This window comes from Nansenia antarctica, assembly GCF_963989245.1.
Source record: "Nansenia antarctica genome assembly, chromosome: 12".
Lineage (NCBI taxonomy): Eukaryota > Metazoa > Chordata > Actinopteri > Argentiniformes > Microstomatidae > Nansenia > Nansenia antarctica.
The window spans coordinates 12,771,442-12,788,997 of NC_137682.1; the positions used below are offsets into that span (position 1 = coordinate 12,771,442).

At 40.0% G+C, this 17,556-nt stretch overlaps 1 protein-coding gene across 1 annotated transcript; it reads right to left on the minus strand.

The window, feature by feature from the left end:
* Positions 1–5,877: 5,877 nt before the first annotated feature.
* On the minus strand, positions 5,878–12,443 carry LOC308168869 (signal peptidase complex subunit 3-like; the record flags this gene model as incomplete). Its single annotated transcript, XM_080543513.1, has 5 exons — positions 5,878–6,010; positions 6,553–6,668; positions 6,979–7,048; positions 7,557–7,664; positions 12,361–12,443. 5 exons carry the CDS (start codon positions 12,441–12,443, stop codon positions 5,878–5,880), a joined length of 510 nt encoding a protein of 169 aa, XP_080399639.1.
* Positions 12,444–17,556: the final 5,113 nt, after the last annotated feature.

A 17,556-nucleotide genomic window follows, 5' to 3' on the forward strand; every position in this document is an offset into this window, starting at 1 on the left:
AAATGGGTCGGGGTGAAAAAGGTGAGAAGGATACGAGACCCGGAACCTGCTAGGCGGTCCCGGCGGAAAGTTTTTTTTGTGGAATAATTAGCTTCCATGTGCTCATATCTGATTTCTTTTAGATTTACTCTAGTGGTGGTCACATGCAGAATTACAAGATTAAAAAAAATAAAAAATAAAAAAAAGTATGGATGTCTATTATGGATTCAAAACGGCGAATTTCGCCGAAAGGTGAGCGATTATCATGCCTGTATATTACATTACCTCAGAATACCACCAACAACATCACATTAACTATGTTACATTACCTCAGAATACACCAGGAACATCACATTAACTATATTACATTACCTCAGAATACACCAGGAACATCACATTAACTATGTTACATTACCTCAGAATACACTAGAAACATCACATTAACTATGTTACATTACCTCAGAATACCACCAACAACATCACATTAACTATGTTACATTACCTCAGAATACCACCAACAACATCACATTAACTATATTACATTACCTCAGAATACACCAACAACATCACATTAACTATATTACATTACCTCAGAATACACCAACAACATCACATTAACTATGTTACATTACCTCAGAATACACCAGGAACATCACATTAACTATGTTACATTACCTCAGAATACACCAACAACATCACATTAACTATATTACATGACCTAAGAATACACCAGGAACATCACATTAACTATGTTACATTACCTCAGAATACACCAACAACATCACATTAACTATGTTACATTACCTCAGAATACACCAGGAACATCACATTAACTATGTTACATTACCTCAGAATACACCAGGAACATCACATTAACTATATTACATTACCTCAGAATACCACCAACAACATCACATTAACTATATTACATTACCTCAGAATACACCAACAACATCACATTAACTATGTTACATTACCTCAGAATACCACCAACAACATCACATTAACTATATTACATTACCTCAGAATACACCAACAACATCACATTAACTATATTACATTACCTCAGAATACACCAACAACCTCACATTAACTATATTACATTACCTCAGAATACACCAACAACATCACATTAACTATATTACATTACCTCAGAATACCACCAACAACATCACATTAACTATATTACATGACCTCAGAATACACCAGGAACATCACATTAACTATGTTACATTACCTCAGAATACACCAGGAACATCACATTAACTATGTTACATTACCTCAGAATACCACCAACAACAACATCACATTAACTATATTACATTACCTCAGAATACACCAGGAACATCACATTAACTATGTTACATTACCTCAGAATACACCAGGAACATCACATTAACTATGTTACATTACCTCAGAATACCACCAGGAACATCACATTAACTATATTACATTACCTCAGAATACCACCAACAACATCACATTAACTATGTTACATTACCTCAGAATACCACCAACAACATCACATTAACTATGTTACATTACCTCAGAATACACCAGGAACATCACATTAACTATATTACATTACCTCAGAATACACTAGAAACATCACATTAACTATGTTACATTACCTCAGAATACACCAACAACATCACATTAACTATATTACATTACCTCAGAATACACCAGGAACATCACATTAACTATGTTACATTACCTCAGAATACCACCAACAACCTCACATTAACTATGTTACATTACCTCAGAATACACCAACAACATCACATTAACTATGTTACATTACCTCAGAATACACTAGAAACATCACATTAACTATGTTACATTACCTCAGAATACACCAGGAACATCACATTAACTAGATGGAACAGCCAACAGCATTGTAACATCAGGGTTCTTCCCAAAGAATGAAAGCGGTATTACATACAAATACATATCCAGCTATTCCTCACAGGTTGAACTGAAAAGGTGCAGGCTTTAGTTTCCAGTTGAGTTATATGAGCTAGATCCCTTTCAGTGAGGTTTTTATCAGAAGCTAGCTACAGAGGTAACTTGTTAGCATCAAGCTAAACTCTTAGCTAGCTACATGTTGTCATGGACTTACCAAATGGTGGAAAAGCAGCCACTGCGACGTCGAAGAACATTAGGATAATAAAACATTTCCTCACTCTCACAAAAGTGCCAACGTTGCAAAGGAAACGGGGTTGGTCGGTAGCTATCTCGGAATGAATTATTCGGGTTTCAAACTATGTGATGACTCTCCTAAATCCCCTCAGGAAAGTCCGCGAGTGAGGAGATTCCCGCTGTTGACAAAGACTGAATTACTACTGGTTATTACTGGTCCAATCAGCGATGAGATTACCTTCTGGTCCAATCAGATGTGGGATTACCTGTTTTGACCAATCGCCTTTCTCTACTTGCCTTAGATACAACAATCTGAATTACTACTGGTTATTACTGGTCCAATCAGCGATGAGATTACCTTCTGGTCCAATCAGATGTGAGATTACCTGTTTTGACCAATCGCCTTTCTCTACTTGCCTTAGATACAGCAATCTAAATATCTGTGACTGTAACCAAAGTGATAATAATTTATACAACAGTTAGTTCCGACCAAGTGATTTGATTGGACAAGAGGCATTCCATGAGTTACGATATACAGTATAACAGCACTGGGACTTTTTAACTATATGTATCACTCCGCCGCACAGATGTTCTACTAACATCACTGTTTGAATGTGTGCTTAAAGGTGCAATCTATACAACTTCATTTTGGGTCTTAAGTGCTACCGTTGCACTTGTTTGTAAACTAGGGAGGTGGATCTTGGAGCTGCAGAACCTTCAGTTGCCACTGGGGAAATATAGTTGACTATTCCTTTACAGTTTTTCTCAATTGCTTTGGTGCATTTCTCTGATCAGAATTAAAATTCTCATAACTGTTAGTTCAACCTCCACAACATTTAGTCATTTGTGCACATCATAGTAGCAGTTTCTCATTGCTTCCAACAAATTGCAAATGCTTTTGGACATGCATCAATTGCTGTCATACAATTCTCTGCTGTTTTATAACATTATCATTTTCTTATGTCATGTCAGTCAAAATGAACTTTACTTTTGGATGCTGAATAGTCATTCCCTATAAAAACTAATAGTCCTCATTTCATTGCTTGAGTCATTACATACAAAAATGTTGAACAAGTTGTCAAAATCTGTCAAGCAAATTTTACACATTTCTTTCTATTTTTTTCCTGAAAAAACAATTTCTCTCAGGTGAACCTCAGCTTTCACTGATGTGAGGAGTGTGTGAAGCATTAATTGTAACCAATGATATGCCACTTCTCCACAGTCACTCAGAGCTGAATCTCATGAACCCTCAATTGGCAAGCATATATGAACCGAGCAGGACATAGTGTGTACCATTTTGACAATACTGTGACACAGAAATAGAAGGTCAGCATCGTGGAAGAGGGGCGAGGATGCGGGGAGGGGACAAAACAGGGGAAGAGGAAGAAGAGGCCAAGTACATAGGCAGATTCCTGATGAAATTAGGGCTACAATTGTGGACCATGTCGTCAATCACAGCCTCACAATGGCTGAGGCTGGCCGAAGGGTGCAGCCAAATGTTGGGAGAACCACTGTAAATTCAATTATTCAAACATTTCGTCGGGAGAACAGGTGTGTATATTGGACAGTAATTCAGCAGTAAATCTGCACTGCACTACTGTCATTGTGTCATATCATACATGAAGCTTACAGTGGGACAAGAACTTGTCACTTTTTACATTTTACATTTAGACTTACAGCTTTACTGCAGCACAGATTTACTGTATTGTAGTGTAAAGTAAATATTTGCCATATTTACAGTATGGTACTGTACTGCAGCATTTTACAAGTGGGAAGCACTGTTATTGTACACTACAGTAATATGGGTTAAAGCAGTATATCTCATGTTTACTGTACATTACTGTAATTTTACTCTGCACCACATAGACATGACAAGGCAAGACCACCTCGCAGAGGTGGAAAAGGGCCCCTTTTTACTCCACAACAAGAGGAAGCCATTTGTGCAATGGTGATTGCAAACAATGCCATAAGATTGAGAGAGATATATTAATAGAACAAGAGGATGACAATATCTTTGTGTTCTATGCATACTCTAATGTCCAGTGCTGTAAACTGGTTACTTTGTGTAGTGCCATGCAGTACACTTACCTGACAGTTCATACTGTACAATATGTTGTCCAAAATGCATTATGTTACACATCGGGTGGGAGGGATTGGCCAGCATGGCCGCCAGTTTTTTCCCCATCCTCTGTTCTGCCACCACCTCTAGGCTGTCCAGCCCTGTTTAATGAAAACATGACAAAGCCATTTGACTATCTTGTTCATAAACAATGGTGTCAGGACTTTTCATTTTGATGACACTGACACTTTCATTGACATGAATACTTGCTTTTGAGGAATGAACTATCCATTTTGAGCAAGTGACACGCTTTTGCAGGTTATCAACAAGGTTTTGCAGTTTGTACTACCGGTAATTGTTTTGAGAAAAGCACTAACTGTTGTGCAAATGTTAATAGTGATGTGAGAAATGCACCAAAGCGACTGAGAAAAACTGTAAGTGACCAGTGAGCTTGTTTATAGTAAATGATGTGATATGCAACAAAAAGAAAATCACATGTTAGTTAATGTGTTTGTTGTTTCCTGGAAACCACTTGGACACAGTGTTGTAGAGCTGCTATACTTTCAGTCCTTGGTTTGGTCTTTGTCACAAGTTGATCAGAGGAACCTTTTCTATGTATTGCTCAATCCTTTAAAGGGACACTTAACCTCATATTTTGTTCTCCCTTGTTTTCTCATGCTGTGGAGACGAATGATGTTCAAAAGTGGTGATGTGTCCCTTTAACTTCAACAGAAGAAGCCATGACAGAGGTATCTTCTTTTTTCCCTCTGGCCAATCCATTACAAACGTAGGAGTTTGAGGCAGGATAGGGCCTCCTTAAATTGTCAATGATGAAGTGGTAGATGAAAAGTATTACATCCCAAATCCAATCTCCAACTAAGCTAGCGCCATTATCTTACCAGTACATCCAAACATATACAAATGTGCAGGTACACACACACACACTCTCTTCCTACATTTTTTTCTGAAGGCCTACGTCTTTCTCAAGATATGCCATTGGAATCCTCTCCATGATTCCGGTCTCCTTCTCTGGTTGCTACTGCAGCAAGCTAATATAGAAGCTTAGACCACAGAATCTAGATCACATCAGGCTAGCTAGACCAAAGTCGAGCCATCACATGACAGACACACACAATTTCACTCACATTACTCTTCCCTTCACTCGGAGGTCACTTCCAGTCAGTGGCTCATGTGCACTTGGTTCTTTCAATAGAAAAGGAGCTAACTCAATGAACAACCGTTATACAAAACGTACATATTATATTAAAGTCATTTTGTTTGATGGTCACCAAGGGCCATTTTCAAAGTTAAAAGTCACAGGGTATTGCTAAGTAAAGTAGATACTGTACAGTACAGAAGGAAATTGCTTCCATTGTCCTTATTTGGCACACATCGCCACATCTCAAACGTTTCCTTGGATACCAATGTTTACATGTTTACACATTTCTTTCTGAATAAATGAATATACAAAAACATATATATATATATATTTTTTTTTATAACAAAGAAGGCAACACATACATTAAAGAAATCTAACAAACTAAACCGGTTGTAACACAGTCTATTTTCTATTTCTGTGTGGCAGCGTCAATGCACATACATACATACATCCAGACAGACACACCCATTCCCAAACTTTCACTTTTATTAAAAGTCATAAAAGAGGGCACAACATTTACAAACAAGCATGGGGCAGTTCAGTAGCTCTTTGTGGTCTCGTATGCATCTGGGAAGGGGAGGGACATGTGGCCAGAGCCCATGACCAGGGGCAGGATGCCAGCGTTGGGTACCACATTCCATGACAGGGTCAAGGTGATGTTCTTGTTTGCCCTGGGAGGAAAGAAATACTTAGTTAAAAAAGGGTTTTTCCTGGCTCAAAATAAGGCTTAGGTGGAAGAAGTCTTCCATGGCTATTACGTATATAATGTAACAATAGTCTAGCAGCACCTGCTGGGATGACCGAATTGTAGCAATGAATGCATGGATGGTTCTTACATGGTTTTTCTTGCAAGATTTCTCAGAGAAGGCTTAGGCGGGGCGAGAAAAGCCTTAGGCGAGCCACCTAAGCCTTTTCAATGCAGAAAAAACCCTGGATGTGAACCATGTAACACATTGTGTAATTTCCCCTTTTATTCCAGGAGGCTGATTCTGCCATCATGTCGAGGTTGTTTTAGAGTATTACGGTAAATTGTGTTGTACTACCATCTGCTGCATATAAATAATACTGCATCACAATTCACAATTCATATGTAGCAGCTGCTGCTTACTCCTCAGTAGATAATCAAAATGACAGTGAGGTGACTGACGATACATTCCAATTAATACATTCCACATTAAAGTTGGTGGGTTGGGGGGTAGGTGGGGCTTCTTACCGGAGACCGTTTCCATCATCAAAGAAGAAGTACTTGGACTTTGTGTCCCTCAGGTTTAGCTTGGTGCTTTCTCCTCTCAGGACAATCTTGTCCCACAGGACCACCTGGTTCAGGACCTGGAATCAAACAAACATATGCAACACTTTACACTTCTGCAGCCATTGTACCTGTGCAGATTATACACGCCACACCCGAATTATTCTGAAGTGCTCCTGCTCTTGTTTGCCACTGTAAAGTCAAAGACAAATTTCCACATTGTGTGAATAAAAACATGTTCTATTCTATCCTTGCAGTCATGTCTTTACCACCACTAACATGCTGACAATCTTCTCTTGCATTTCATCAAGTAAAAAGTGCATGACCAAGTGGAGCACTGTTATTGTCAAGAAAACAAGAAAGGGAGGATGCATGCTTGTGCTTGCTTATGTTGCTTTTGGTTGCATACTCAGCAGACATGTAGAGGAAGAGCTGCTTGACGTTCCAGTCGAATATCGGCCTCAGATGTGAAGAGGGTTAAGGCAATCAACATAATTAATGACCAAATGATGATGATTCACTGATGATCCATTCAGCCAATAAAGTCATTAATGACCAAAAACAACATTTGATGTGGGAAATTATGGCTGCTTATCAAAAGCCACCAAAAAACAGGAAATTTAAAAGAATTACCACAACCACCCATAACTTCACCTACAGTATGCACTTACCGTACATGGTTTCCAGCACACTCCTTTTACACCTGCTATAGTGCTGTATGTTGGTCTACTGTACAGTGTACTCACCACTGGGCAGGCTGGTTAGGATTCAACGCTTCTCTCAAACAGCAAATGCTGATCGCCAAATAAGAAATAGCACAGAGGTGCACAATAGCAACACGTTCTCATCATTCGAATGCATGCATTTGTTTACCTCCTGCATGCCAAAGCCTTAAGCCTAAGTTACCATGACAACATTACCTGAAACCTTGACAATAAGACAGGCCCCATTTCCTTCCCGTCTCACACATTTGTCTGATGAGCAGCGCAAGAGAAAGGATATCAGCCGAGAGGTCAAAGGTGATGAAGCCCAGATCACTTCTTTCCCTCGGTCCTGTGAAGTCATCCACGTTTTTCCTGTGGAATGGCAAAGGCAGTACAAATTCTGTGTACCGTAGACATCTAGTGATACTACTAAACAGCCCACAATTTCTGGTTGTCCAGCATTACAACCTAGTGTTTCTTTTTTGGTGTTGAAAATGAACGAATCTAAGCCCATGACACAGTTTTGGCCTATTTTTTTTTTATGCTCAGTTGGTTACTGAATGTGGAATGTGTCCAGCTGATAAGGTATGTTGACAACATTATGACAACAAAAGGAAGTTTGTCGCAGCACCTACAGTTCTAGCTCACCGTTATCTAGACAGCCCTGACGTGCTCTTCTCTGATTGGATAACGGGCAGGTGGCAGAGCAGCTGCTGGCATCATGTATCTGAAGGTGTTTTAAAACTAGCCAGCAAAACGCATGATGCCAATTAATGGACCAGCAGAGGAGGAGACCAGCAGAGGAGGAGACCAGTAGAGGAGGAGACCAGTAGAGGAGGAGACCAGCAGAGGAGGAGACCAGTAGAGGAGGAGACCAGCAGAGGAGGAGACCAGTAGAGGAGGAGACCAGTAGAGGAGGAGACCAGTAGAGGAGACCAGTAGAGGAGGAGACCAGTAGAGGAGGAGACCAGTAGAGGAGGAGACCAGTAGAGGAGGAGACCAGCAGAGGAGGAGACCAGTAGAGGAGGAGACCAGTAGAGGAGACCAGTAGAGGAGACCAGTAGAGGAGGAGACCAGCAGAGGAGGAGACCAGCAGAGGAGGAGACCAGTAGAGGAGGAGACCAGTAGAGGAGACCAGTAGAGGAGACCAGCAGAGGAGGAGACCAGTAGAGGAGGAGACCAGTAGAGGAGGAGACCAGTAGAGGAGGAGACCAGTAGAGGAGACCAGCAGAGGAGGAGACCAGTAGAGGAGGAGACCAGTAGAGGAGGAGACCAGTAGAGGAGGAGACCAGTAGAGAAGGAGACCAGTAGAGGAGGAGACCAGCAGAGGAGGAGACCAGTAGAGGAGACCAGTAGAGGAGGAGACCAGTAGAGGAGACCAGTAGAGAAGGAGACCAGTAGAGGAGACCAGTAGAGAAGGAGACCAGTAGAGGAGACCAGTAGAGGAGACCAGTAGAGGAGGAGACCAGTAGAGGAGGAGACCAGTAGAGGAGACCAGTAGAGGAGGAGACCAGTAGAGGAGGAGACCAGTAGAGGAGACCAGTAGAGGAGGAGACCAGTAGAGGAGGAGACCAGTAGAGGAGGAGACCAGTAGAGGAGACCAGTAGAGGAGGAGACCAGTAGAGGAGGAGACCAGTAGAGGAGGAGACCAGTAGAGGAGGAGACCAGTAGAGGAGACCAGCAGAGGAGCCAGTAGAGGAGGAGACCAGTAGAGGAGGAGACCAGTAGAGGAGCCAGTAGAGGAGGAGACCAGTAGAGGAGGAGACCAGCAGAGGAGGAGACCAGTAGAGGAGACCAGTAGAGGAGACCAGTAGAGGAGGAGACCAGTAGAGGAGACCAGCAGAGGAGGAGACCAGCAGAGGAGGAGACCAGCAGAGGAGGAGACCAGTAGAGGACAAGGCAAGGGTGAAAAACCTGTACACTGTACATCCAGACAAAGGTAAAAAACCTGTACACTGTACATCCAGACAAAGGAAAAAAACCTGTACACTGTTTATCCAGGAAAAAAATTGTTGCGTTCAGCTTTTAAAATCCTGTGAGACATGTTTGGTTAAGACCACAATTCACATTTCGTCTCAACAGGTGGGATTACATTTGTTGTTAAACAAGATGGTGAAGTGGTTGAGGTATTGTGCGCTCAGCCACTTCACCATTTTGTTGAAAAGACGTATTACGAATTTGGCCTGAGTATGCACTCCCACGAGATAGGAGTATGTTCCTTAAAACGAGATGGCAAGATGAAAATGCTGACCCTCCTCAAAAGATAGGTGAAATGTTGACTTTGATATTTGCTTGTCTATCAGCCAGTGGAGGTCAAAATGTTGTTTCCACGTAGGCCATCAAGTTCAAAAAGATGTCCTTTGGTATGGACAAGCTGGTTGTCAGTCACATCCACCTTGAATAAAACACCATTTAGTCATGTCATCAAATTGACCTACATATGATTTAGTATACAGTACATTTAGTTGACCCTTTGTCTGTGTAGTAATGTTATATTTAATTTAGTAACACAACTCTTCTAAATAATGAGTCACTACAGTTATTACAAGTACTATCCATGGATCAAGCCACATCATGTAAAGTGTGACCAATAAATTAGTCCATTCTGGCGTTTCAACACCAAATTAACACGGCACTTCTGTTTCAACTCTTACTCTTCACTGTTACTTATGCTGGTGTTAGAAATACATCACTAAAATGAAAACATGCGGTATATAAACTAGCTAGCTAGCTAGAGATTAACATTTGACTACAAATAGTTACACAACTAACTAGCTTGTTAATTGGGTTAAGAGTAAATTATAGGCTACAGACTAATATGAAGTCAATTAATAACTGACAATGGCATATATTCTCATGTGAAAAAGATCGTTCTGTACTTACCAAATGATCAGCTGATATGTTCTCTCTATAAATAGTGATTTGCAGGATTTGAGAGGAATTCAAACAACCCACGACCCTCTGACTCTGTAGCTTTGCTCCGTAGCTTGTAAACCAACACGTCCCACAGAATTGTTGAATTGAACGTAATAAAAGTCAAATGCTATGACATCATCATAATCTCCATAGACTTCCCATTTACAGACAACACAGAATTCAAGTCTTCCAAGACATTCATTATTGGCTCTTCACACATTGCCTTTCCTTGTGTCAGGCTCATCATGGGAAGAGCCCATAATTAGTCATGTTGTTTCCATGTAGGCCATCAAGTTCAAAAAGATGTCCTTTGGTACGGACAAGCTGATTGTCAGTCACATCCACCTTGAATAAAACACAATTTAGTCATGTCCTCATGACTAAATGGTGTATCGCGCATTTCTCACAAGATGTGACTCAATGCGCTTCACATGATGACAGAAAGGTAAAAAAACTGTACACTGTGCAGCCAGGAAAATTCCCTTGCAGCCCTCTACTCATAGAGCGACTACTACCAGTTTGCCTACCAGCACACACAGCGCCACCCAAACCAGCCGCCCCACACACCCGACCCGCCCTACCACCAGCACACCCGGCCCAACCAAGCACAGACCATAATAGCCCCACACCAGGCTAGCCAAGCAGGTGCCCCAGCGGCAGAACAGACCAGGCACCCGAGGCGGCTGGGGGCCCTCAGAGGAGATGCCCGAGGACCTCCGGCACATAGCAAGCAAGCAAGGGCGAAAAACCTGATGATCACATGATCAGCTGATATGTTCTCTCTATAAATAGTGATTTGCAGGATTTGAGAGGAATTCAAACAACCCACGACCCTCTGACTTTGTAGCTTTGCTCCGTAGCTTGTAAACCAACACATGTCCCACAGAATTGTTGAATTGAACGTAATAAAAGTCAAATGCTATGACATCATCATAATCTCCATAGACTTCCCATTTACAGACAACACAGAATTCAAGTCTTCCAAGACATTCATTATTGGCTCTTCACACATTGCTTTTCCTTGTCTCAGGCTCAGCATGGGAAGAGCCCATAATTAGTCAGAGTTGCATTCTGGTTGTAAAGACCACAATTCACATTTAATCTCAACAGGTTTGATTACATTTGTTGTTAATTAGGCTATTCAAGAATTCTTCAACCTCAGGCACAGAACAGTGAAATATCAGTTTCATTTTTTTTTTTAAAGAAGTTAATATCGGCAGATGTCTGTAATCTGAAAATGTTTCCATTTTGTTGATTATCATTATTAAAAAATAATTGTAATAAATATTGCAATAGCCTATTTAACAATTGACAGCGCTAAGTACATTCATGGGTAGGCTTATCTTTACCTTCTGTATCATACAAACTATTCTGCCATCTATACACATGTTCTGAAAGGTTTGAGCTCAGCAGAGAAGCTGTGGTAACACCATGTTCCTACCTGATCCCTGGTGATTGGCCACATCTATACAGTGTTGAATACCTCTACCAGTTGAGAAGGTCAATCCTGTGACGATTTGTCTTTTCCTCATCATTCAGCAAGCACATCTTAACCTCTGATCCTCCACCTAGAAATATATGGTAAAAATGCACCGCATAAGCCATTCTGATGCAGGTCATTAAGGAATCATACCCCACGATTTAATTAAAATAATAATAATATAGCCTAATAATTACATTAAAACAGCTATTAGAGGTCGGTACTGAATACGGTATGCCGGTCTAATTCAAGTCACAGCCAAGTGAAATAATCATTTGAAGTACTGTAAATTCTAAATGTGACCAGTTAGTGGGAACCAATGTAGGGTTTATACTCTAGGCCACTTCTTGTTAACACTTTTGTTTACTATTGCAGTAAATCTATAGGCGGGATTGATTAGGGTTTGTGTCAAAGTCGATAAGGGTTTGAACTGGAAATGTAACACATTAAAAGTGAATTCCTGTTTTCCCATACTGAGAATACTAAATAAAATGTGTACAATTGTTACAAATTGTTGACCGAGATTCTCTCAGTGAGGAAAATACAATACATCCGCTATACTAGGCCTACTGAATACGAACAATCAACATTAGCGCAACAGTTTACATGATAAGTAGCCTATGTAGGCATGTTAAATTGAGTGGTCAAATGATCTGTTGCACCTGCTCATACCGAAAGATGAGTCCTGCTGGGATTTTTCCGACTTCATCTTCGTCCTCCGGTATCAAGAACATGTATATGGACTTCATAGTCATATTATACCGCACTTGCAATTCATTAAATTACCGGAAGACCCTGTTAGTGGTGCGTAAAAGTTTTGACCGACTATCACCGTTTCAAATCTCACTTGTTTTCCTTTAAATTAAAGCACAACAGATCAAAGTGGGCGGAGCTTAAGTCAAAGTGGGCGGAGCTTGTGTCAAAGTGGGCGGAGCTTAAGTCAAAGTAGGCGGAGCTTGTGTCAAAGTGGGCGGAGCTTGTTATGGAGTTCATTCTACCCTCCATTGCCTAACTACACCCTGGGAGTTCATTCTACCCTCCACAGTCTTAGAACATACATATACTTACCACACTACACTATCATATATCACACTTTACCGTCCTTCCTCCTACTTTTTTTTTAAAAGTGTTTTGGAGGGAAAACCAAATTCAAAAAAAAAAAAATAATAATAATTTTTTGCACCCGTTGTGGTGCAATTAAAGTTTAATTGACCGTCTATGCAGCACCATTGTTAAGTGGATTTGTCGCACTTGCAAAATGCTGTGAAATGTTTGACGATAAAACATTTATAAACGTCATTGTCAATATCCGTCATAATGCCCTATTTCATCACCTGTTTCCATGGAGCGGCCGTGATTTTCTGTGCGCTCTGTTGGTGCATAATAATAATAATAATAATAATATTAATATTAATAACAACAATAATAACGTTTATTTGTATAGCACTTTTCTTGCAAACATAATAATAATAATAATGACCTGCTGTATGCAGTGTCGTTATAAAGTTGGTACCGTTATCTTGATGGCGTAGCTTATATATTTGCCTATGTAGATACCATAGACACATATACCATGGCTCAATACACAATGTTTCTGAAATTCATAAATTAATTGGATATGCAGACAAATAAAAGGACATGGCAACTTCCCTCTGCCCAGTACTGTCTAGTAGAAAGCACCACATGTTATACATTTGTCTAACCATGTCCTTACCGTTACTACTGCACCATTGCTTGTCCCAGTTGAACTACCTTGCACAACAATACACAACAACACACATTAATCACACACACACACACACAATAATATTCTTGCTCCAATAAACATTTATGTTTAAACGTGCCTTCTTATTTTTAGCTGAAAGTAATGGCTTTCTTCTGGCCACTCTTCCATAAAGCTCCAGCTCTATGGAGTGTACGGCTAATTGTGGTCCTATGGACAGATACTCCAGTCTCTGCTGTACTCTGCAGCTCCTCCAGGGTTACCTTTGGTCTCTGTGCTGCCTCTCTGATTAATGCCCCCCTTGCCCCGTCCGTGAGTTTTGGTGGGCGGCCCTCTCTTGGCAGGTTTGTTGCCATGTTCTTTCCATTTGATTATGATGGATTTGATGGTGCTCCTGGGGATCATCAAAGATTTGGATATTTTTTTATAACCCAACCCTGACTTGTACTTCTCAACAACTTTGTCTCGGACTTGTTTGGAGAGTTCCTTGGTCTTCATGGCAGTGTTTGGTTGGTGGTGCCTCTTGCTTAGGTGTTGCAGCCTCTGGGGCCTTTCAGAAAAGGTGTGTATATACTGACAGATCATGTGACACTTAGATTGCATACAAGTGGACTTCATTTCACTAATTATGTGTCTTCTGAAGGTAATTGGTTGCACCAGAAGTGTTTAGGGGCTTCATAACAAAGGGGGTGAATACATATGAGCATGCCAATTTTCAGTTCTTTATTTTTTTAAATTCTTTTTATATATATATATTTCTCATTTCATTTAAAAACTAACACTATTTTGTGCAGATTCATCAAATACAATTCTGATAAAAAAAATGTTTAAATTACAGGTTGTAATGTAATAAAATAGGTAAAAAGCCAAGGGGGGTGAATACATTTGCAAGGCACTGTACATACATCCAGACAGACACACCCATTCCCAAACTTTTACTTTTATTAAAAGTCATAAAAGAGGGCACAACATTTACAAACAAGCATGGGACAGTTCAGTAGCTCTTTGTGGTCTCGTATGCGTCTGGGAAGGGGTGCATGATACTGCTTTTCATGCAGTCTCTTCACCAAAGAGTGTCCATAAAGGAAAGCTTAATTTAAATTCACGTGTTATCTCAATCTGTATATTAATTCCTGAACTTAATTTAATTCCTGGTTAACCATTACCATATTAAATTAACTAATTGTTCTGTGCAAACCTAAAGATACTATCTATCTGCCACTGAGTCTCAATGGCCTAGCTTGACTTTGACAACTGAACAAATATTTAAGTTGAATTTCAGTTGTGACCCTAAAAACATGTATTGGCCTAAAAATGTAATCTCAAACTAAACAACCTGTGGCAACTGTTCAACTGTTCAACATGTGGCCAGAGCCCATGACCAGGGGCAGGATGCCAGCGTTGGGTACCACGTTCCATGACAGGGTCAAGGTGATGTTCTTGTTTGCCCTGGGAGGAAAGAATACTTAGTTTAAAAAAAAATCACACTCACTCAAGCCCACACGCACACTTCAGATCTAGAGTTTATAGAGGCTACATGTCAGGGTTTTTCCTGGCTCAAAATGTTTTGTTTACTAAATCTAAATCTAAGTCTCTTTGTAGGATACAGGTCTACTCTGTATACTGCAAGTATATCTAGATGTATGATATATAATATACATGATAACATGATAACATATAGGATAACATGATAACGTTACAACCGGTTTCATTTTCAAGTTTTTGTGCAGCGGAAGCCGGCAAAGATATGAGCAAGTGCTCATATGACGTAAAAGTCGCATTAAACGCGACTTGACAGTTCAGACGGGGGGCGGGGGCGCGTTGCTAAATAGCAGATATGTGTCCTATTATGGCAAGCCGTTTTAACATTTATTAGCTACATTTGACTAGTCGAAATTCGATTTTTACTAGTCTAAATTTGTATTCAAGATATCTATAACGTCATTCTGACTAGTCAAAACGACAGTTAGAGATATCTGTAATTCAGTTTTGACTAGTCAAAATGTAATTACAGATATCAGCAGTGATGTCACCGAAAACGACACTCAACTCGTCACACATCCTTAAATGACATTGCAGATATCTGTAATTCAGTTTTGACTAGTCAAAATAATAGTTGCAGATATCTCAAACGTCATTATGACTAGTCCGAATTGTATTGCATGACGATGCTCATGATGCGAGGTATCTCATGATATTGGCGGGACCAGCAAAGCATTTGATGAGTGTTGGCAGAAGCAATGGCGGTTGCTGTGGTGGATAGGATAGCGCGAAAATGCCATGAAATAGAGAGAATATATCATCAAGGGATTTGTGGTGAACGTGAGATTCGTTCACTAGATGCTTGTACTAGAAATAGGGCTGCAACTAACGATTATTTTGGTAGTCGACTAATCTGTCGATTATTTTTCCGATTAGTCACGATTAGTCGTGTGGCTTTTCGCTGCGCGTAAATGGCGACGCAGAAGCATAAATCCGGCTTAACTAGCTATCTAACCTAACGTTACGCCAAGCTACAGCTGCTCACAGAGCTAGTTGACTGGCTAGCTAGCATTGCTGGCTAGACTACAGACAGCTCACGTTAGTAGGCTACGCTTGGCGCTGTTTATCTTACAGACAGCTCGCTGGTGGACTCAACATAATTGAAATAGCATTCACTTATCAAGCATCATTCATGATCATCCACCATGACTACCTGGTATTTTAATAGCGACCACCCCTCACTTCATTTCATCTCGCGTTCTCCTGGCTTCAACATGGAAAACCCCTGCTACGTAACGTTACATACAAGCGCCTCTGTCTGTCACATGCGCACAGGGCAAATAAATTAATAGCACAAACGCTCATAGCATGTCAACAGCCCTGTCCATGAGACGTTGTTTTCCAACATGTAACAGTAAAGCTAACATAAACATTACGACCCTAACAATATAACGTTAGCCAGTTGGCTAACAACGTTAGCTAAAACTTACCCAGCTGATTCTTGCATGGCTCCCTAAAAAAAAAAAACGTTTTTTTTAATATACTTTTTTTATGCGATTAGTCGACAACAACATTTCACGTCGACGAATTTTCGTAATCGATTAGTCGTGACTAGTCGACTAATCGTTGCAGCCCTAACTAGAAATCTACAGCGCAGTAATTGAAGCTGCTCCAGCGTTTTCTGACAACAACAGACATATCTGAAACGTCATTTCGCCTAGTCTAAACTCTAATTTAAGATATCTGTAATAACATTTCGACTAGGCAGAATGAAAGTTAAAGATATCACCAATTTGAGATATCAATCATTAAAAATGAATTTCAAGATATCTATAACTTTATAATAGATATCTACAATCGGCGACCTTGAGTGCCATGAAAGGCGCCATATAAATAAAATGTATTATTACAATTAAATTACGATTATTCCTAATTCCAGTTTGAGATATCTACAACTTCATTCAAGATATCTTCAACTTAATTTAAGATATCTTTAAGGACAATGTAGATATCTTGAATTAATGGGAATTAAAGATATCTTGAACTGGAAGTATGACTAGTCAGAATGAAACCGTAGATATCTGAAACTGTAATTACAACTAGTCATAATTCAGTTGCAGATATCGGCAATGTGAATAGCTGATATCTACAACTGAATTGTAGATATCTGTAATGACAAACCCCATACACTTGAATGGCAAAATACATTTGAATCTTACTAGTCAAAATATAATAACAGATATCTAAAATGTGAGTTTTGATTAGTCCAAATATAATTAAAGATATCTTGAATTTGAGTTTTGACTAGGCAAAATGATGTTGCAGATATCAGTAATGAATATCCATTGTAGCTAATAAATGTTAAAACAGCTTGCCATAGTCCGATATAATACCACCTCTGAACGCGACCCAGGTCTGATTTTAAAAAGTCAGATTTCATGTGATTTGCGCTATTCACATGGTCATGCATAAATCAGACCTGAGTCACAAAAAAATCGGATTTGGGTCGCATTTCACTGCCATGTGAACGAAGCCCTAGTGACCCTGCACCCTGCAGCTCTTTTAACACCAGACAGTGAAAAGGCCAATTGAATTCATGTATGGTTTATCAGTGGGTACCCAGTTAAAAGCCATAACCATCAGACTGTATTCTGTGTGTGTAT